Raw genomic sequence first — 23,025 nt, forward strand, 5'->3', positions numbered from 1 at the left:
AGCTTCACTCGGGGTGAATTTCCAGCGACCCCATGGATGGGTTCTCAGCTCTCAGCAAGTTCATTTCCTCTAGCTGAGGAGCAGAACAATAAGTACTAACAGTGGGCTGGGGTATTTTGTATTTCTCCTGACAAAGGCAATCACTTGCAACACCTACCAAGAAATAATTAGAGCTGCTGGTTTTGTGGTTCTCTTGTTTTCTGCCTCCCTGCCCTTTTATGCAAAGCTCTTTGCTGCAGAGGACACAGCTCGTGCTGATGCAAATTCGGGGCAAGCACCGATTTTAACCTCTTGAACCAGAGCTGGGGAGAATTGATACAACACTGGCCAGTAAACATGAAACAGTGAACTGTGCTCTGGGAACCAGCAGCATCAGCAGGTGAGAGTGTGAGTGAAAGCACATCACCTCCTCTAACAGGACACAGACCAGAGCACCCCAAACACCCATTTAATGGGGGTGCCCCATCCCTGGAGGTGTCCAAGGCCAGGCTGGATGGGGCTTGGAGCAGCCTGGGATAACTGGAGGTGCCTCTGCCCAGGACAGGATGAGCTTTAAGGTCCCTTCCCACCCAAACCACTCTGGGATTCTGTGATTATGGGACCTTCCCAGCAGGTTCCAGCCTTTCCAGTTCACCCTGTGTCTTTTCAGCTCATGGGCTGATCAGATTTATCTCAGAAAGCACCACGTCTGGATTGCACTTGTTTGCACAAATTTATTCCATTTTCTCTCACTGACTTTCACTGATCTCTTTCCCTTTTGCAGCCACCACCTGGTTGTTCTTACAGGAGTTTTGCAGAGGTTTTTCTGTTTGAAGAGCTGACCTGCAATCCAGGTGTGAGTGTAAAAGCCTAAGAGCTCCCTGAGAGCTGGGCCTTCCTCATGACACCACACGAGGTGACATCCTACAAACTACACCACCCTATCCTCTGCAATACCATCTGCCCCAGTGAGGATGTCTCTGCTCAGTCATGAGCAGGAGTTGATGGATTGTCTGCTCTAGGGTCACTGAAAGACCTTGGAAATTCGGATTTTCCTGCATTTCAGTGCTGTCACATTGCTGAGGAGGGCTGGGGAGATTACTTTGGTAGTGAATTTCCATGTGCTGCTTCCCATAGAGTGGATTTGCTGCTCTGCGCTTGCTGCCTTAAGGAGTCAAATGAACTTTTACAGGCAAGAATTTGTCAATATTTCTTTTATAATAAAGATAGATTTCCAGAACCTCTGCTGCTTGTGGCTCTCCAGAAGTTTTGCATCCACCAACAAGGACCCACCAAGTGAGGATCCACCTCACCCAACCTGCCAGGTCTGACCAAGTGGGAACATTTCCTCATCCCTTTGGTTCAAGCAGGTTGTGCCTGTTCCCATGGTGATATGGAATACTCTGAAATACATTGCTTTTCAAATCTGTAAAGCCTCTGTAGTGCTGTACCCCAGTGATTTTATTAAAGACAGTGGTAGTGACAGGAAAATGTCACAACTCTGCAATGTCAGGGGTGTAAAGAACAATTGGATTAAAATTGAAAAGTTCTACCTTTTATATGGGAGGCTACAAGCCCAAATCAGAGGAAACTGGAGAACTGCACTCAATAAATGTCTGGTTTTTCTGTTCTGACACTCTTCCCAAGGAATTTCTTATTGCTCTCTACTGAAGGCAAGGTGCTGACCTGAATGGATCTTTGCCCTCTCTGATGTCCTTGTAATATCAAATTGGGATTAGTTGAGACAAATAACCCAGTTTTTTTTTTTTTCATGTTAAATAAATTAATTGGCTTGAATGGAAGTGATTCAAAAGGGGACACACACCCAGCTGGGAATAGAAAAACTCAGGTGTGTTTTGACTTGGACTGGTCAGACAGAAAACATGTAGGGATGTTAACACTGGAATAGAGTGAGAATGTTACCAGATAATCTCACAGGAGTTCTGTGCAAAGCCAGGGTGATGGTCCCAGGCCAGAACAGGATAGAAGTGAGCAGAAATTCCCTGACTGCAGATAAACCTGGGATTACAGACACCCTCTGTGGGCACATCCCAGCCTCTGCATCCAGCTGCTTCTGTGTCACTGCTTCCTCTCTGCCCACAGCTTGCACCCCGCAGCAGAAATGTATTTCTGACACATTTCTGTGAAACTCTGCAATGAAAATCTCACCCAAATATCTCCAGTCCTCCACAGGCAAGGGTTGTCATAGAATGATAGAATACCTTGAGCTGGAAGGGATCCATAAGGATTGAGCCCAGGAGTGCCCAGCACAGCTCCTGTGACCCAGAGGATCATCCCGAAGTTCCTGTGTCCTTGGGCAGGGTTAATGCTGTGGGGAGCCCATTCCAGGGATCTCCTATTCCACCCTCTCAGGAAGAGCCTTCCCATAATGTCCACTCTGACCTTGCCCTGGTGCAGTTCCCTTCCTTTTTTGTCTGTCCTGGTCACCTGCAGGGACCAGAAGCTCCTGCCCTGCTTCTGCTCCTGCTGTGAGGATCTGTGGATTCTCCTCCTCAACCATCTCTTCTCCAGCCTGAACAAACCCAGGTGTTCCTCAGAATCCTGCCCTTGGTGCCTTTTTCACCACCCTGGTTGCCCTCCCCTGGCCACACCCTGATGTCCTTTTGCTGCTGAGGTGCCCAAAACTGCTCACAGCAGCTCATGGCAGAGCAGATCCACCCCTCCATCCCTTCCTCCATCCCTCACTCCCTGAGTGCTTTTTCCTTCCCTGAATCATCTTCTCCAGGATAGAACATCACTAAACACATATAAAGGTATCATATATTGTTTTGTTAATAGTCATTGTGTGACTGATCTGCATTTTTGTTGATTTATACTTCATAGGATATAGCTGTAATCAGAATTATTATGAAGAGTAGCACTATTATTTGTTGCCCTCTAGCACTTGTCAGATGACTGGAGGAAAATTTTTCTGAATTATCCTATTTCAATGTCTGAAGCCAGACATATTTTTAAGACAGGAAACTCAGGCTATGTTTAGAAAGGGAGCACAGTATACAGAGGAGTTAAAATATTTTGTTGAAATCAGAAATTACAGCACTTAAAATCTTGTGTGGTTAAAAATTCCTGGGTGATATGTCTGTGGCTGGAGGTGATGTGCTTGGGGGCACCCAGGGCAGAGCAGATCCATCCCTGCATCCCTGGCAGTGATGCTGAGCTTGGGCACCCCAGGGCAGAGCAGAGCAGATCCATCCTTCCATCCCTCCATCCCTCCATCCCTCCATCCCTGGCAGTAATGCTGTGCTTGGAGCACTTAGGGCAGAGCAGATCCATCTCTCCATCCCTCCATCCCTCCATCCCTCCATCCCTCCATCCCTCCATTCCTCCATCTCTCCATCCCTGGCAGTAATGCTGAGCTTGGGGCACCCCAGGGCAGAGCAAGTCCATCTCTCCATCCCTCCATCCCTCTATCCCTCCATCTCTCCGTCCCTCCATCCCTCCATCCCTGGTGGTGGTGCTGAGCTCGGGCACCCCAGGGCAGAGCAGATCCATCTCTCCATCCCTCTATCCCTCCATCCCTCCATCCCTCCATCCCTGGCGGTGGTGCTGAGCTCGGGCACCCCAGGGCAGAGCAGATCCATCTCTCCATCCCTCTATCCCTCCATGCCTCCATGCCTCCATCCCTCCATCCCTGGCGGTGGTGCTGAGCTCGGGCACCCCAGGGCAGAGCAGATCCATCTCTCCATCCCTCTATCCCTCCATCCCTCCATCCCTGGCGGTGTGCTGAGCTCGGGCACCCCAGGGCAGAGCAGATCCATCTCTCCATGCCTCCATGCCTCCATCCCTCCATCCCTGGCGGTGTGCTGAGCTCGGGCACCCCAGGGCAGAGCAGATCCATCTCTCCATGCCTCCATGCCTCCATCCCTCCATCCCTGGCGGTGTGCTGAGCTCGGGCACCCCAGGGCAGAGCAGATCCATCTCTCCATGCCTCCATGCCTCCATCCCTCCATCCCTGGCGGTGTGCTGAGCTCGGGCACCCCAGGCTGCCCATCCACTGCGGCTGCCGGCCCGGGTGTCGCTCCCCGCAGGGAGCAGCGCCGCTCCCAGCGCACGGCAGGAAGGCAGAGCTGGGGCGCAGCCCTGACCCGGCTGCAGGCGCAGCGGGTATAAAATGAAAGAGAATTTGCGTATCTGCCCATTTCACAGAGCCCGGCGGGGATGGTGGTGTCTGTTCCCCGTGTGACATCAGAGGGCTCGGCTGCCGGAGCTCGGCGGAGAAATCCCTGGGTGACAACATGAATGCAGCGTCTTCCTCTGGTCGCTTCGTCCTGCCTCACGCCCCCGGCGCCCTCTCGCTGTGCACAGCGAGTGATGAAGATTTTTTTCCAGATCACATGAGCCAGGATGAAGGGGGAAAATCCTGCCAGGAGCAGACATGGGCTGCAACTTGAACCCGAGCGAGGGGACACACAGAGCAGTGCCTGGAGAGCTATATAAGAATGTGCCAGGCACAAGAGCAAACACTTTCTCAGGTGAAGGACTCGCATGAATCAGCCATGAATGTGAATGAAGACACTGTTTCCACCAGGCTTGGAGCCTCTAACAAAGTCTGTTTGTATTTCATCATCGCCACCCTGGGTGCATTGCTGGTCTTTGCCTTGGCCACCATCATGGTCCTGGTCGTCCAGAAGACGGTAAGAGATGGATTCTCCTCTTCTCTCTTCTCTTCTCTTCTCTTCTCTTCTCTTCTCTTCTCTTCTCTTCTCTTCTCTTCTCTCTCTCTCTTCTCTTCTCTCTCTCTTCTCTCTCTTCGCTTCTCTCTTCTCTCTCTCTCTTCGCTTCTCTCTCTCTCTTCTCTCTTCTCTCTTCTCTCTTCTCTCTTCTCCTTCTCTCTTCTCTCTTCTCGCTTCTCTCTTCTCTCTTCTCTCTTCTCTCTTCTCTCTTCTCTCTTCTCTCTTCTCTCTTCTCCTTCTCTCTCTCTCTTTCCTCTTCTCTCCTTCTCTCCTCTCCTCTCCTCCTCTCCTCCCTCTCCTCTCCTCTCCTCTCCTCTCCTACTCCTCTCCTCTCCTCTCCTCTCCTCTCCTCTCCTCTCCTCTTTTTTCATTCTGTGGCCAGAAGAACAGGTCCTACCTCTGTTATAAATGCACACACACATGGATTAGGGGAAAGATGAAACACAGATAAAAGACCTTCAGATAAAGAGAACCTTTCTCCATAGACAACATTTATTCTTGGCACACAATTCCTACTCTGTAAATGGAAAGAGAAAGCTCCTGATCCAAGGTTCCCAGCAGCCTCTGTCCCACCTGGTTTGGTGTGTGTGTCCTGATGGTTCTTTGGAGAGCAGGCAGTGTTTGAGAGGGTTGGGTCTGCTCTGCTCTCTGCAATGGGTTCAGCAGGGGACATGCCAGCTGTGTGTGACACCCTGTGGTGCTGCTGCTGCTGTGCTGAGGCTGAGCTCTCCTGAAGCACCCACAGCACTGGTGGGGCCCAAGGAGCTCCCTCGTGCCCCCTGTCCCCTCAGTCCTGCCCTGGGTGGGATTTTTAATGCACTACCAGAGTTGTAGAAAGGCTATCAGGGACACAAGGTGACACACAAACAACTTTTCCTTCCACCAACAGTCACTTTAACTTCTTAAAATAAAAGATTGCTCTCGAATGGATCTGGAGTTGATGGGGTACCTGTGACAGCCAGAGCAGAGATGGATGGTTGTGAGGATAAAAAGTGAATTTCTGACCTTGTAGGGGCATTGCCATCAACTTTACCAAGGTAAAATGCCAGTTTAGAAGTTTTATAGGCTCTGAAATCTTACTGCAAAAATCAAAGTGCTGAGGTACCCCCACTACTGTTCATAGAAGGAAAGCTCCAGTGCAGGACTGCTGGAGGAACTGGCCATGGAAAACAAAATATGATCCTTTGGCTCAATATTTTCTCTTGCTAAATTTACCCTGTGCAATTTGTGTGCCCATTTATGCACATTACCCAGAAATTAAACCAGGAAGGCTTGACTGATACTTCTTCAGGAGAGGAATCATTTACCTGTAATCAGTGTTCTCCCAAAAGAGAAGCACTTTGAGGACAGTTAACATGAGACATGGGGCTTTTTAAGTGAGAAATAGAGTGGGATATCAGGGGAGATCTTTAAAATAACAATCTAGGTAATTACAGACTTGCCACAGCTTTGGTGTATAATGAGGCTTTCATTTGTACTGATTATGGAAGCAAGCATTAAATCACCTCTCCATCAGGATAAAGCAGTTCCAGGAGTTGCCAGAGGAACAAGATTGCTGAAAGAGCCAAGGTTTTGGCTTCAAAGAGTAATGACACCATTGCAGCTGCTTTGAAAACGAGCCTGGCTGAAGGAGGAAATACAAAGCTGAGGGGCGTGAGGAACAAATAAAATCAAACAGCAATTTAACGCTCTGAGGAGAGTTTGGCAGTAAAACACAGACTGTGTTCTGCTCTCAGGGAGTCCAGAAGCAGAACAGTCATTCCCATCTGTGGCTGCTCCTGAAGTCCCAGAGCAGAGAACCAGTGCTGGTTCTGTGGTTCCATAGGGAGCTCCAGGCTGGCTCCAAAACCTGCTCAGCTCTTGGCTGTGCTGTCAGTGAGGCTGTGTCACTGTGGCCCCACTCAGGGAGATTGGGACACTCTTCTTCATGCAGAGAGAAAAGGTACTCCTTGTGTTTCCACAGCCCAGAGTTTTACAAACACACTGTGGCTGTTTCTGATCAGTGAGTAGCTGTCACCCTGTTGGACTGGTCAGGTCACCAGAGGTGTCCATGTGTGAAGCTTTACAGGTCCAGAATCTTTTGGGAATCAGCTGAGCATCTCCAGCACTGGTGGGAAATCCTTGCAGCCCTGTGGAAGCTGTCTTGCTGCAGGGATCACCAGCTGACTTCATCATTTTCTTTATAGCTGTGGCAAAAGGACCAACATTTTGTGTGGTCATTTGGGACGATCAGGGCTTCCCTCCAGATGTTTTCAGCTGGATTGTGTGAGTGGTGAGTGAATTCAGGGGCAGCTTCACACCCTCCTTATGCTGAGCTGAGACAGAACCTTTATTTCCCTCTGTTCCAAGGGTGTTTGAGGGTCACAGGGACATTGCAGGGGTCAGGGTGTCACAGCATTAAGAGGCTTGTGGTGACAAGATCCCACTGTCTCTGCCCCCATGACAGGCTGTCTTTTGATGAATTTGTAATTTGCTTATTTAAGATGAAGGAAAATAGACTGGAAAAGGAAAATCAAACTCTGCAGAAAGCAGGCACTTGCAACCCCCACAATCTGGGTGCTCCAAAGAAGGGAAACACAACATGAAAGGCCAAATGAAAAAGGCAACTATGATTCAAAGCTGCTTCTCTGAATCCTTCAGCACCTCGAACATTGTCACACCTCCCCACTTTCCAGCACCCCAAGAAATTTCCTTTACAACTTGTTTTTAACAAGGGTAGCACAGCACATTAGACCCACATCTGGGAAGGGTCAATTTTAGAGCTAAACTCTGGTTTTTTGGAACGATTTGCAGTGCTGAAGTCAGTTCATTTCTTCAGCTCTCATCTGCAGAACCACTTGGCTTCAGGCCATTGTCTATCTTCCCCAGGTGACTCAATTTTCCTCTGGAATGAGAATAGTCTTGAGCCATCATTTTTCTTCTTAACCCTATTTATAAGTGTGTTAAACCCTCCACCCTTCTGCCTGCTGTGTTCACTGCTGGGTGGATGTGTAAATACACACCTCAGAGATATTGGTGTGTACAGAGAGAGAAGTGAAACCAGTGGCACAGAATGGGACAGGAAGGGCTGGGAAATGTCATTTTAAGGTCCACAGACCCTCACAAGTCTGGTGCTGCACAGGAAGGTTCATCAGATACCTGGGCCTCCCATTTACAAATCCTGTGTGAATGCCCAGAGTCCATGATCTGGGTTAGTCCATCATTGCTCTGGATTTTGTACACTTCACATATTAAACCTCTAAATTGTGTGGGAAATACTACCAGTGTGGTAAATACTAAAGGTCAGAGCAGATTTTTTCTATTTGCTGATCTGCTGTTCAAGGCTGTTAAGAACCTTTAGCAGTAGATTTGGGAATGACTCATACAGCACCCAGCACAACCCTGCACTATTTATTGGGGTTTTATGTCTCCTTAAAACTCATTTAAAAACAGGCCCCAAGTGCCCCACTCGGGGCCTCTTGGCCCCCTCTTGTGGCAACCCCGACAGGAAAATCAAATAAATATTTTAAAATAAAACTGAAATACTGAAAATTCCCCTAAAAGCAGATTTCCCACACGTAGAGCACCACAGGAAATCCACTGAGGCATTTTAGGAGAAAACTGCCCCAGCCCTGCTCTTGCTGTGGGTTTCTGTGCAGTGACAGTCACCAGCTGTCTGCAAGTGACACTTGAACAGTTTGGTCAGCACAGGAAAACCTGATTTTCACCCAGGGCTCTGTTTCCTGTGAGGCTCATTATCAGGTGAGCTGTGGGGACAGTGTTCTGCTTTCTGGACTTTTCATGTCCTGCTTCAGCCTTTGCCTCCTGGCCCCTCAGGAGGAAGTGTCCCCAGCCAGAGCTGGAATAAATCCCAGAATCACTGAGGCTGGAAAAGCCCTCCCAGCCCATTGAGTCCAGCTTCTGTCTGATCCTCACCTTGTCCCCAGCCCAGAGCTCTCAGTGCCACCTTGGGCACCTCCAGGGATGGGCACTGCAAACCTCCCTGGGCACCTTTCCTGAGCACCCTTTCCATGGGGAAATTCCTCCTGAAATCATGGTGGTTTGAGGCTGAGCAGAAGCATGGCAGAGCCTTGGGGCTTCTTTTTTAAATGAAGAATTTCCTTTGAGGGCAGAGGACCAAAGATCTCCCCACAGAGCTGCACTGAGGAGATGCTCTTGGAGAGCCCAGACCCATGATGGGGTTTGGAGGAATTTCTTTGGATTTTCTAGAGGTAGATAAAGACTTCAGAGAATCCCAGACTGATTTGGGTTGGAAGGGACCTTAAATCTCATCCAGTGCCATGGCAGGGACCCCTCCCACTGTCCCAGTGTCCAGCCTGGCCTTGGGCACTGCCAGGGATCTAGGGGCAGCCACAGCTGCTCTGGGCACCCTGTGCCAGCCCTGCCCACCCTGCCAGTGATCAGAAGCGTCTGATTCAATGAATATTCACTGCTGTTACCCAGGAATTTAGAGTGACCCTTTATTCTGCTTCATCTTGAGAAAATTTCTTGTAAAATGATTAAGGGAAAGAAGAAATAAATCACTTTCCCTGGCACCCGATTATCATTTTCTCTAATAAAGCAAACTCAAATTATTCTGCTTGCTGAGTAAAGACTGAGCTACTTCATCTCCAGCCCTCAGATCACTCCAGACAGGGTGAAATTTGTTGTCTTGAATTTTTTCTGAGCTGGCACTGTAAAATTTAATCTGTTTGGGCTCCTCCTGTGTGCCTCTTTGCATTCCAAATGACAGCATTACATGTGATATTCTTGCTGCTGGGAAAGAAAGGAAGAGTACCAGTAATATTTCAAAGGAAGTCCTAAAGGTTTATTTCAGCATCTACTCAATTGTCACTGAAATAAATTGCTTTGGTGTGTGCTGGTTTTACTTTCCAGGTGACAACACAATGCCTTCAATCCATTTTAATTTTCTTTTTATGCCTTGAGCGCAGAGCAGGCTCTGATCCACCAGCAAGGCAAACACCTCCCTGGCTGCCTGATTTCAAGGGGCAGAGCATCCTTTTTCTGACACCTCAAATATCCTGAATTCCCCACAGAGAGCAGGAATGTTCAGATATTGCATTGAACAGCAACATTTTCCTGTGCCCTGAGTGTGTGTGTGACAACAGCCCAGGGCAGGGATGAAGGAAGGGGCTGAGAGGTCCTGGCAGATTCCTGGGAGTGTTTTCAGCCCAAACCCTGCTCAGTTTAACATTTGGTGATATGGGATGAGATCCATGGGAGCTCCCAAGGGAGGATGTTGTGTCAGGGACAAAAAGCTTAGGAAATTTTTTTTTTTTTTTTTTTCCAAATTACAAGTCTGGGTTGCTGTTCTGCTGCCCAGCACCTTCCTGCACAGCTCAGGAAGGGCACATGGAGGAGCATTGGCTCAACAGGTGACTCTGCTGTGCCTTACACAGCTGTGGGGAGAGGAAATGAGCAAATCACAGATCTCCAAATGCCTGGAGAATCACAGAATCATTTCAGCTGGGAAAGAGCCCAAAGATGAGTGAGTCCAGCCATGAACTGTCACTGCCCTGTCCCCTGGGAGCAGCTCTGCCACCTCTGCAGGACACAGCACTGGGCATCAGGACAAGGACAGCAGCTCTTGGCTGGGAGCAGGTGCAGCTCCACACTTCAGTTGTTCAAAGCACGGCCTCATGAGGCCAAAAGCTAATTAAAAACCTCCTTAAACATTTAATATAAGAACATTAAGCACCACAAACAGACCCAGCACAGCTTCTCTCCCTGCCCAACCACTTTCCTCCTCCCCACACCACCTGTTTATCCACTTCACTCACAGAAATGAGGATTTTATCCTCTAACACCATTATGGATGAAGTTGTTACCACCACAGGAGTGCTTAATTTCTCCCAGGAGATATCAGATGTTCTCTTAAAGCTGGTAGAGCTTCCCAAATTTCTCCTTCCTGGGCATCCTGAACAGGCTCCCCAGGGAAGTGCTCAGGGCACTGAGTCTGACAGGGCTCAAGGAGCAGCTGGGAAAGGTTTTTAGCCCTATAATTTAATTTTAGGTAAGTGAGGAGCAGGGAGAAGGATTTAATGATCCTAATTAAGGTCTCTCCCAACTCCAGACCTGGCCTAATTAACCCAGGTAATTTTCAGCCAGGTAAGAGGAGCTGGTTGAGCCCAGCCTGAGCAAAACTCACTCATGAAATCTCTGTGGGATCACCCAGAGTGAAGGGAGGTGACAGTGAGGGGCTCTGGGTCCCTCACCCTCTGGGTGTGTGTTTGGGTGACAGCAGAGCAATCCTGCTTCATGGCACTCCTGGAGCTGGTGTTCTGGGAATTTCTCATGTCATGCTGATCAAAGACACTTTCCTGTGCCATTTTCACCCTTGGTTTTCCTACTGCCTCCAAACCTTGCAAGACACAGAGAGGGATTTTTAGGACTTGAGCTTCTAGAACAGCCCAACATGATTTTCTTACTGCACTGTGACAGAAATATTGATTTTCTATGTTAGAAAAAAAAAAAAAAACCAGAAACATTTCAGATCCACAGTTGCACATGAAATTTCCTATTCCCAGAATAATCCATCTCTTCTCTTTCTTCTCTTTCAGGTAGCTTGTCCTGCCATGGAGGGCATCAAAAAACCCATCAGGACAGGTAAGACCCCTAAATAATACAGGCAATTTGTCATATCTGTAATGCAAATATTGCCCAGGGTCACAAATAAGCCAACTGTGCGCATCTTAACATTTCCAATAAAGGCTCATCTTAGTCAAGAGCCAAAGTAGTGAGAAAAAAAATGAAAACAAGAAAAAAACTTTCAAATTACTCCAGGAACAAGTGCATGGCTGAGGAAATAATAATTGTTACTGAATGTGCCCTGGGGTGTCTGCTCAAAAGAGCTTTTTGCCAGGAGATGTGAACATCACTGTGATTTAAGGTCTTATTTTAAATGCTGGCTCTTGTAAATGTGTGTAAAGTCCTCATCTTCATGAGGGAGGGGTGAAATGTGTTCCACATATTCCAAAACAATTCCTAGTGAGGAGAAAAGGGAGAAGGGAATGGATGGGTCAAGAAGGGACAAGGGGAGACCAGCAGCAAAAGGCACAGAACAAGGAACTGAAAAAAGAGTGTGAGCACAGGGAGTCTGAAACAAGAAAATCTAACAGAGACAATTAACCAAGACTCTGCCTGGCCTTAACACAAATCAGGAGCACTGCTCATGTCACTGGCACTGCCTCACATGGATCTCAGCGCCCATGTCTGACTCCTTGCAGCTGCAAGTTCATGCTCAGTGCCAGAGGGCAGGAGATGCCATTGCCTCCCACCACAGTGGGGAAATGAAACCCTGTGTTCATCTGGGGGTGGAGCAGAATGGGAGCCTGGAGGAAACTGGGATGGCTCAGCTGGGGCAGACTGGGGGCACTGGGATGGCTCAGCTGGAGCAGACTGGGGGCACTGGGATGGCTCGGATGGAGCAGACTGGGGGCACTGGGATAGCTCAGCTGGAGCAGACTGGGGGCACAGGGATGGCTCAGCTGGGGCAGACTGGGGGCAGAGCTCCCCGGGGCTGCAGCTCCTCCCCAGGGGCAGCTCTGGGCTCTGCTCTGGGACAGGGACAGGAGCCAGGGAATGGCTGGGGCTGTGTCAGGCTCAGGCTGGAGCTCAGAGCAAGGCTCTTCCCTCCCCCAGAGGTGCTGGCACTGCCCAGGCTCCCCAGGGAATGGGCACGGCCCCGAGGCTGCCAGAGCTCCAGGAGCGTTTGGACACCAGGGATGGACAGGCTGGGATTGTTGGGGGGGCTGGGCAGGGACAGGGGCTGCACTGGCTGATCCTGGGGGGTCCCTCCAGCTCAGGGGATTCTGTGATTCCAAGATTCTAAGATGAGCCCAAGTTCTGGAGAGTCACAATCCCACAATCACCTTTTCTGCAGATGCATTTCTGCAGCATTTGGGCACCACTTACTCCATTTTGGGTAACTTTGGGATCCACGACTCTCCCATACTGGGCTTGTTTGGGAGCCCACAGCTCCCAAAGCAGTCCCTGAGTGTCACCATGTCCTTTCTGAGAGCTTCATGTCTTGCCTGACCATCACTTTTTTTTTTTTTTAAGTTTTAAAATTCTTGTAACCTGGAGGAATTTTCTCCTTAGGCTCTCCCTAAAGCGCCCTAAACACACACACTGCTTTCTCTCTAGCAACCTAAGAACCCCCTTAAATCTTCTTAAATCTTTCTCAAGTCTTTTTGTGCTTTATTTTCTATCTGAAGAGGCTCAGAAATAGAGCAGGATCTGAAGATATGGAGCCTTGTGATCCACAGAAGAGGAGCCACAGAGCTTGTACCTGTGTTACTATATACAGTAACCATATATAAACCACACACACACACACACACACACATATATATATATATATATATATATATATAATTTTATTTCCGCTAAAGCAACTTGTGCAGTTGTTTTTTCTCCTCCCCAGCAGCTGCAGGTTCCAGGTAGGAGCCGTGTGCTCTCTCCAGGAATGGCCAGGATGCTGTTCCATCAACTGGAACGTTTCTGTCTTTAGGTCCATATCAACCCCAGGCATCCTCTTGCTCAGAATTTCCAAATTCTGCTGCTCAACCTGAGTTAGTGAAGGATAAAAGGGGGGCTGGTGGTGAGAGTTCACATCAGGAAGAGCTGCTGAAAGCTGGTTTGAGGGGATTTAAATGCTCCCTCCTCAGTACCCACAGTCCCTATTGGAGAGTAACAAAGCATTCAAGTGTAAGCAAATTGTCAGGGCCTTTATTTTCCTCTTAAAATGCATAAAGCAGAGTTTATTAATTAATATAGCCAGTGGGTAATTTATTGAGGGCCCCTCACAAGGAGCACTGTCAGCTGCTGCCTGCTGACAACCAAGCAGGGACTTGTGGCAACTGCTGGAGACAGGAGCAGGAGAAACCTTGAGGAAGGGAACTGTGCTGAGGCTGGAGCTGCTGTGGGTTTGGATTTGGATCCATTCTGCCTCCCAGGCAGCCCAGATGGCAACTGGTGTGGTTTGTACCCCTGAACCAGGGCTCCTGCATTGTTAAAACAGGCAAGGAGAGAAAAACCAGCACAGCCCAGCTGGCAGTGGGTGCTCAGGCTGACCCCAGCCCTGGGCCAGTGCCAGCAGCTCAGGGATGCTCTGGGGAACACAGCCCCATCCCTGAGTGTCCCAGGCCAGGCTGGAGCACCCTGGCATAGGGGAAGGTGTCCCTGCCCATGGATGAGCCTCAGTGTCCCTCCCAGTTCAAACCAGTCCATGATCCTGTGACAACAATTCTGTGCTGGGTCCAGCTGAGGTCACTCAGGCAGAGACTTCACAACAGGCAGCAGCCCAGACCCAGCCACAGCACAAATTAATTGTGTCTTATTAAGGCAGGAAAATGCAATGATTCAATTCAAATCTCCAATGAGATTATGTTCTATTGTTAGCTAAACAGCAGTGGGCACTAAAGCAGATTGATGGGAGTTTTCCAGCCCTGACTCAGCTGTCAGGCCCCAATGGATGGGCTGCAGGGATCCACAGGAACAGGCTGACAGCAGTGCAATGTCAGCTCATTAAATGTTTGTGTGAAAAATGGGATCAGCCTCCTCAAACCCTCTGTTGGTGCAGTACCTGAGCAACAGGGGGAAGGAATTAAATCCATCACAAACTAAGTGTTTGGGAAATGTTCTTTCTGTGGAAGCATTTCTTTGCAGAAACTCATCCTCATGTCACAAATAACAAATCATATATTAGTGTGGATCTGAGGGGCATTGTTATGTTCATTTTTTAGAAGGAAAATGAGCTCACAGACAAATTGATGACCTGGAAAGGTGCAGCCCTCATCATCTCCTTGCTGGCCTCTCCAAGCCTCATTTCCCTGGGAATTGTGTAATCCAGGGCTGATGGCCTTTCTTGGTATTTGAGCTGCAAAGATTTGGTATCAAAATCTCATTTACAAAAGGGAAAATACACCTGCAGGTACAAGTGAACACACACACATACACACACACACACACACACACACACACTATTTATAGGTATTTTTCTCTGGCACTGGACAGACCAGGAAAAGAAATCCAGCACTCCACTCTCAGTTTCAATGGGAAATAAGTTCCCAGATAAAAACCTGGCTCTGAGAAATTAATATTATACAGGTGACAATCACAAACCTGCTAATGTAGAGAAAATCAGGCTGCAGCCAATGAGCCAAGGAACTTTTCAGAGTGGCAGCAATGCCCCAGAGGAGCAACTAAATCTGATCCCAATACCCAGGGCAGAGGAAATGGAGTTTGTGAGCTTGAAAACTGAGAAAACTGAGAGGAGTTTCTCAGCTTGAAAAATCTGGGCAAGCCTGGGCTTGCAAATGCTAGAAAGAGAGCAGAGACTTCCTCCAGGCCAGCAGCTGAGAAATGCACCACACACATCCAGTGTGGGCTGGAGGCTGAGTTCATCTCTCATGGGGTGATTGGTGCTGCTCAGAGTGCTCAGTGTTGGGTCTTCCCTTCTCCAGTGCCTAAAACACAAGCTGTATGTGAATATTTATAAATATATATGTAATATATAGAAATATATATGTATACACACACACACATATATATATATATGTGTGAATAGTTCATGTCATTATGTGACCTTTGCTACACTGACAAGCAGGCAGAGAGATTTGAAGAGTTTTGACCTAAAATTCCACAGGTTTGGCAGTACTCAGGTGTGCAGTCAGGAATTCATAAGAGGTTCTTCCTAAATTTGGCATTTCTTTAATTTCTGGTTTTGGAAGGAAATTTGGCATCTGAGTTCAGTTCCCTTCAGACCAGACTAGAAGTCCTGGCGTTCTCAAGGACCAAAGGCTCTCAGAGTGTGTGTGACAGGAGGGGATGTCACCCAGCTTGTCACAGCATCACAGGCTGGGCCAGCCCCTGCTGTTTGCAGGGCACTCACCTGGCAGGAGAGAGTTAAAATTAGCTACAGGGACTTCAGGCAGTGGATGCTGAGAGTCAAAATGAGGCAAATTCTGGTAACTCTGGCTTGCAGATAGAGGTGTGTGACATCACCTTGCCTAATTCCACCAGCACTTAAATCCATGGGGGTTACAGAGGAATCAAAAGCTGTTTGTTGCCTGCTTTTACTTCTTTATGTCATCAAATAACTCAGAATTTTGCCCTGCTCCTGTGCCTGCCCACACTCAGCCCCCAGCCAGAGGGGAATGTCCCCATGGCAGTGGAATGTCACCAAGGGGTGGCTGGGACAGGGACAAGCCTCAGGAGCCCCACTGGAGGGGCTTTCCATGTCTGGGGAGCAGCACCTTCCCTGCTGACAGAGCCGCTTTCAGCTCGTGGTTTCAGTGCCCTTTGCTGGTGCTCCTGTCAGACCCACCTCAGAGGTGGGGAAACTGAGGCAGCCACAGGTAGCAGAGAGAACTTTCCCCAGCACTGTCACATCCTCTTGGACCTGTCTGCAGCCCAGGTGTCCTCATGCCCCTGAGCTCTGGGCTTCATCCTGGCTGGACAAGGTGCTGCTGTGTCTCTGAGAGAACCTCAGGGGGAAATCCTGGGGTTCAGTGAAATTGTAGATTCTCTGAGATCCATTTCCCAGTCCTATTTCCCACTCCTATTTTCCAGTCTCATTTCCCACTCCCATTGCCCACTCCTATTTCCCAGTCCCTTTCCCAGCCCCTCTGGCTCAGTGGTAAAAAGATGCATAAACCTCCTGGAAACAGCCAGACTCTTTTCCTCGGGCCTGCACCCTCTGGGTGCCCATCCTATTGTAAAAGGGGTCAAAATGCAAAAATAAGTGATCTCCTGATATCTTCTTTATGGTTCCCCCTGAGACATCTCCCCTCCCTTCCCTTGAAGCAGATCTGCAGTGCCTGTGCCTCCCAGCACACAGTGAAACCAGTGGGCTCTCCTTGGTCCTCAGACCCAAATGTAACTTTGTCTTTCCTCCTCCTTGCAGTATTTTTAAGCTCATCTAATCCCATTGCTGGCAGAGGGATTACCTCTGATTTACACCATGACTCGTGCAAAGCCAATTAGGCACTGTGAGCACATCCATCCATCAGTCCTGCAGCTCTGCTAATTTCAGCCTCTCTTGGCTGGAGATGAAATGTTTCAGATAAAAGAATTAACTTGAGAAATAAAAGTAGAAAACAGTTATAAGCTACCTCAGCAGAGTGAGGACCAGACCTGTCTCTCTAAAACAATTTTTTTCCCCATAATTTCCTTTCTGACTAATGCAGTTGATGTCACTGAATTTAAACAATGACACACCAAACTTGCTGACACCAATAAATGCTAAATACAGCTCTGGAAATGCAAAGTGCAGCCAGGTCAGTGAGGGGAGATTTTTGGAGATGCCATGGACATCCTGAGCAGCTCAGGCCTGGCCAGAGGGGTAGCTCTGGGCAGTTTTTGGGCAGTTTCTGGGCAGGCTCCCCTGGCTTGGCAGAGCTTGCAGGTCTGCAGCCTCCAAAGGCTGCTTGTACAGCAGGGGATTTTCAGCCTTTGGAGGGTAAACCCCCTAAATGCCACTGAATTTCTAGAAATAATCTCCCCCTTCTGCAGGACACACAAAATGTGAGCAGGCTCAGGGTGCTGATTGTGTTACCAGACATTTGTTGTTATCACAACAGCTTCAGCTGAAAGAAGGGCCAGAAGGGTTTTCACCCATCCTGTGCCACATCTCCACATCTCTGCAGTGCCTGTGCCCTCACTAAAACACTAGACTGACATGACTAAAACCAGGAAAGCAAGCTTTGGTTTTTCTTTGGGGATTTCCAGAATGGTAAAGGGACTTTGGTACATGGCTTACTCATTCTTGGAGAGCAGTGAGCTCCTGCTCACCACAAAAGTCTTTAAACTGCTGAAATCAGAGAAACATTGCAATTTTTTCAAAATATCCACAGCCTGTTTCCAACAGAGAATGCAAACAGTGCAACACACACCTCACCAAGCCCTTCCAGCCAGGGGAATCTGGGGGTGGGACCAGCTTCTCCCTGATTTGTCCATCCTCATTATCAAGACCCCCTTAGAAATCAGGTCATGTAGATACAGCAAGGGTCTGGAGATTTGAATCTCTTATCATTAACCCAGTTTCAGGAATCCTATGAAACTTAAGATCTTTATCCCACTCTGCATATAAATACAGCTCTTGGTAGAATCTGGAATCACAGAATATCCTGAGCTGGAGGGACCCCCAGGATCAGCCAGTGCAGCCCCTGTCCCTGGCCAGACCCCCCAACAATCCCAGCCTGTCCATCCCTGGTGTCCAAACGCTCCTGGAGCTCTGGCAGCCTCGGGGCCGTGCCCATTCCCTGGGGAGCCTGGGCAGTGTCAGCACCTCTGGGGGAGGGAAGAGCCTTGCCCTGAGCTCCAGCCTGAGCCTGCCCTGGCCCAGCTCCAGCCATTCCCTGGCTCCTGTCCCTGTCCCAGAGCAGAGCCCAGAGCTGCCCCTGGGGAGGAGCTGCAGCCCCGAGGAGCTCTGCCCCCAGTCTGCTCCAGCTGAGCCATCCCAGTGCCCCCAGTCTGCCCCAGCTGAGCCATCCCAGTGCCCCCAGTCTGCTCCAGCTGAGCTATCCCAGTGCCCCCAGTCTGCCCCAGCTGAACCATCCCAGTGCCCTCAGCTGCTCCTCAGGGGCCCCTCCAGACCCTTCCCCATCCCTGTGCTCCTCCTTTGGACACTCACACCTTTAGTTCTTTCTCCTATTGTGACTCCCAAAACTCCCCAGGACTGGAGGCAGCACAGAGCAGAGCTGGACATGTAAGGATCATGACATACAACATCTGATGTTGGGTTTTAGTAGGACTTAATTTTGTGCATTAACTGGTCCTTCATAGACCCTTGTAGAGTTGGGTATTGTGATATCAGTTTTATAAACTGAGTCTCAGGAAATCTTTGGAGTTTTGTGTACCTGGGAGAAGGAGTATCATTTGTTAAGGCTTTACTGAAACTTCTTCCTGTTTTATTCTTGGGGTTCAGCAGTGGAATTGAAACACAGAAAATTCCCAATTTGCCATCTGAGCTCCTGTGTACTTTTACAGCCAGAGCAGGGCCAGGAGATGTATAGGAGAGCACAGGCAAGGAGAAATAACCATTCACCTGTTAGGCTGCAGCACTGGGATATGCACTGTGTTCCTGAATCCAGACCTTGTCTGTGTGTCCATCCACCTACAGACCTAGGGGACAATTCTGTGTCGTACAGAATAAAGACAGAATAATCACAGAATTATTGACTGGATCCTAGAATGGTTTGGGTTCAAAAGGACCTTAAATGTCACCTTATTCCAACCCCCTGCCATGAGCAGGGACACCTTCCACTATCCCAGGCTGCTCCAAGCTTCATCCAGCCTGGCCTTGGACACTGCCAGGGATGGATAATCAGTGCCATTAACAGAACACCCAGTATGGGGAGAGGAGGAAAAACTTACAGAGAGGTGATGGAAGGTGGGAATGTGGATGGAAAGGAGGTGAAGTGCAAGGAGGAGAAGCAGGGTCTGGGATGCAGGAACTGGATCACAGAGATGTGGTGCTGGGTTGAGGGGGATGGGACACGGGATGCAGTGTGGGATGGAGGGATAGGACACTGGGATGGAGGGATAGGACACGGGGATGGAGGGATAGAAGACTGGGATGGAGGGAGAGGACACAGGGATGGAGGGATAGGAGACTGGGATGGAGGGATAGGGCACGGGGATGGAGGGACAGGACACAGGGATGCAGGGATAGGACACAGGGATATGGTGCGGGATGCAGGGATAGGACACAGGGATGCAGGGATAGGACACCGGGATGCGGTGCGGGATGCAGGGACAGGACACCGGGATGCGGTGCGGGATGCAGCACGGGACTCGGCTCCCGGTGCGCCGCCTGCAGTGCCGGGCACGGCCGTGCGATGGAGCCGTCCCCGCGGCCGTGGATGGAGCCATTCCTGTGGCCGCGGATGGAGACGTCCCCGAGGCAGCGGGAGGGAACAATCCCCGCATCCCGTGGGATGGAACTGTCCCAGCGCCGCGTGGGATAGAGCAGTTCCCGAGTCCCGTGGGATGGAGCAATTATCGTGGGATGCAGCTGTTCCATTCCCGTGGGATGGAGCAGTTCCCTGTCCCGTGGGATGCAGCAGTTCCCTGTCCCGTGGGATGCAGCAGTTCCATTCCCGAGGGATGGAGCAGTTCCAGAGGGATGGAGCAGTTCCCTGTCCCGTGGGATGGAGCAATTATCCCGGGATGCAGCAGTTCCCTGTCCCGTGGGATGCAGCAGTTCCACTCCCGAGGGATGGAGCAGTTCCAGAGGGATGGAGCAGTTCCATTCCCATGGGATGCAGCAGTTCCATTCCCGTGGGATGGAGCAGTTCCATTCCCGAGGGATGGAGCAGTTCCAGAGGGATGGAGCAGTTCCATTCCCGTGTGATGCAGCAGTTCCATTCCCGTGGGATGGAGTCCCCGGCTGTGGCGGGGCAGCCCCGGCTCCTCCCCGTCCTGCCGCTTTGGATTTGTGGATTCCCGAGACTCGGGAGCTGCTGTCCTGGGCTCGGAGCCGCGGGGCCGGGCCGGGGCCGGCTCAGCCCCTCCAGCAGCAGCTTTCGGGTTCCTGGTGCCCAGAGCAGCTGTGGCTGCCCCTGGATCCCTGGCAGTGTCCCAGGCCAGGCTGGACACTGGGGCTGGAGCACCTGGGACAGTGGGAGGGGTCCTTGCCCAAAGTCCCCTCCAACCCAAATCATTCTAGGACTATATGAACAACCTAAAGTCCTGGTGAAATCCACATCTTAACCGTGAGGGAACAGAGCAACATTCCAAAAGCACCCAAAGAGGCATTTTCAGAACTATGTCTCACTTAAATGTTGAAAACGTTTTTGTAATTGTACCAGCAAAATAACTTGGTTAAATAAATCTTACCTACACATAATTTCTGTTTCACAGAATCAGAAAATCCCAGACTGGTTTGGGTTGGAAGGGACCTTAAAGCCCATCCAGTGCCACCCCTGCCATGGCAGGGACCCCTCCCACTGTCCCAGGTGCTCCAGCCCCAGTGTCCAGCCTGGCCTTGGGCACTGCCAGGGATCCAGGGGCAGCCACAGCTGCTCTGGGCACCCTGTGCCAGCCCTGCCCACCCTCTCTGTAATTCCTCCTTGTATCTATTCCAAATACACCCTCTTTTAATTTAAAACCATCACTCCTATTTTTAAGAAGCAGGGCAAGGAATTTAATTTTTCACGGCTGAGGGCTGCAATCTGCCAGAGCTTTAGGTTGTTATAGATTTACCAGTTGAGTGACACTGCTCTGAATTCCCTGGGCAGATCAGTTATTCTCAGCCAAGGAGTCAGAACCATGCTGGAAGTGGGGTACCAAGTGCTGGCTGCATTTCAGAGTACCAAAAAACCCAAAATGCTCAGAAGCAATGAGTTAATCTGTTGTTTTCTCCAGGGAACACCCTTGATGACTATTCAAAGATCCTACAGAGTGTCCCACCCAAGGGAGCTGTTGCCTACATGAGAGGTCAGTGGGGAATCCAGGGTGGGGGGAAAGGGTTGAGAAAAGGAAATTTCAGAGCTGTCTGAAAAGCTGCTCATGTCATTCACACTGGGTTTACTGGAAAATACCTTTCTCGTCCAAATGGGAATTTTATCGGAAAAAACATCTTTAATTCTCCTGGAATGTGGCTGGCAAACCCCTATTTGATCCTAGAACTTTTTTTTTTTTTTTACTTGATAGAAATAAAAGGAAATAAAGATTTACCTTCTGCACATGCACAGAGGAATGTACATCTCCATGAACTGTACAATCTCCATGAATATGGAAACTACATCTTTATGAATTCCCTCCAAATGCCAACTGGGGAAATAATGGAGATGAACATTCATGTGTTTCTCTGTCCTGGATTTCCTGAGGGCTGAGTAATCCTTGGAATTTTTAATGCCCCCCCCCTCCATATATGAGCTCCCAGCTGTCTTTCCAGGAATTTTCCTGGCAGGAAACCTCTGAGCCAGTGTCTCCTTTTAGCAGTTCACAGTGCTGGGGTGTGCTAGGGCTGGAGGGAGCTCAGGCAGCCCAGAGCTAACAGCCCTTTGCTTTGCTCCCAGTGTCCAGAGCAGGGAACAGCTCCAAGCTGAGCCTGGTGGAGAAGGGGGTCTGTGAGAACATGCACTGCAAGAGCCAGGAGCTGGTGATCAAGGAACAAGGCACCTACTTGATCTTCTGCCACTTGAACTTTCACTTTCCCAACTGCTCCAAGAGCCCCATCGACCTCAAGACTGAGCTCCTGGTGAACGACAGGGTGCACAAGCAATCGCTGTCCACGTTTTGTGCACCTGAAACCTGCCAGAACAAGGCTTTTAAAAACTCATTCCAGGTCCACTTGACAGAGCTGGACGTGCAGGACAGGATATCAGTGACACTGAACCACCCCCAGTTCCTGAACGACGTTTCCCTTCCCAATGAAAACGTTCTGGGGGTCTGGAGGTACAACGATGGGATGTGAGCAGCTCCCCCAGCCCCCAGTGCTGCCCAGACCCTTCCTCTGAGCACCAGCAGCCTCCTTTCACTGGGCACCAGCTTGGTTCCATCTCCCACCTCACCTCACCCCCAGGGTGAAGGGGGAACTTTGTGAGTGTCCCAGAAAAACACACTGCAAGAGCCACACCTGCCAGGTCCCCTGGCTTGGCTCCAGGTGGGATTGCTGACTCTGCAGCACAGACCCACCAAGGGCTCCTCAAAACAATCTGTGCAAACACAGATTAAAAGCTAGGCACATCATGGGAAGAATCCACAGTATGGAGATTTTTTGGGGTCATAAACTGCTGGCACAGTGCCTGTGCTCAGGACATGGGGAAATCTGTTTAACTCTATTTCATGGAGAAGTGTTTTAACCCAGTCTTTCCAAAAACCCAACAGTCAAAGCTGGTACTCAAGGCTTTTCTTTACCATGGGCACATGATGACAACTCTGGAACAGATTAATGGCACAACAGCAAAAATGATGAAACTATTGACTCAGGCTGGTAGCTGAAAATCTGGGGCAGGACATAGGAGATATGGGATTTACAGGATATTTCTGTGCTACATTCTGCTATGGACTTTATGCCATTTCCTTCAAGTGTCTTCCTTGTCACTATTTATCCATCTTTTCTATTTAAATATAAAGCTCTTTTGGACAGAGGCTTTGTCTATGCAGAGTGCTCAGCCCCTGAAGACCTTTTCACATTAAACATTAAAACAGCAATGGAGTTGCCAATCTGGCAAATAGCAAAGTTCTTTAGGGTGCATTTTCCTCGAGTGCTGCCCTGCCAGTTTGGCAGTCCCTGTGTGCCACAGACCACACTGGGAATCCTCCTCCAACAGCAGCACTTCCTGGAAAGCCAGGACTCCTGACTTCCCCAAAGTCCACACTTTGGTCCAGACTTTCCCAC

General features: G+C 49.6%; 1 protein-coding gene across 2 annotated transcripts; it reads left to right on the forward strand.

The window, feature by feature from the left end:
• The first annotated feature begins 4,275 nt into the window (after nt 1-4,275).
• Nucleotides 4,276-22,775, forward strand: TNFSF8 (TNF superfamily member 8). Of its 2 annotated transcripts, XM_079324353.1 has the most exons (5): nt 4,276-4,634; nt 11,234-11,279; nt 21,045-21,116; nt 21,701-21,894; nt 21,970-22,775. In XM_079324353.1, exons 1-5 carry the CDS (start codon nt 4,440-4,442, stop codon nt 22,096-22,098), a joined length of 636 nt encoding a protein of 211 aa, XP_079180479.1. In that variant the 5' UTR covers nt 4,276-4,439; the 3' UTR covers nt 22,099-22,775. The 2 variants fall into 2 exon arrangements, with proteins under 2 accessions (XP_079180479.1, XP_079180478.1); XM_079324352.1 differs by having other exon boundaries at nt 21,701-22,775.
• Nucleotides 22,776-23,025: the final 250 nt, after the last annotated feature.

Source organism: Erithacus rubecula (assembly GCF_903797595.1).
Source record: "Erithacus rubecula genome assembly, chromosome: 21".
Classification (NCBI taxonomy): Eukaryota; Metazoa; Chordata; class Aves; order Passeriformes; family Muscicapidae; genus Erithacus; species Erithacus rubecula.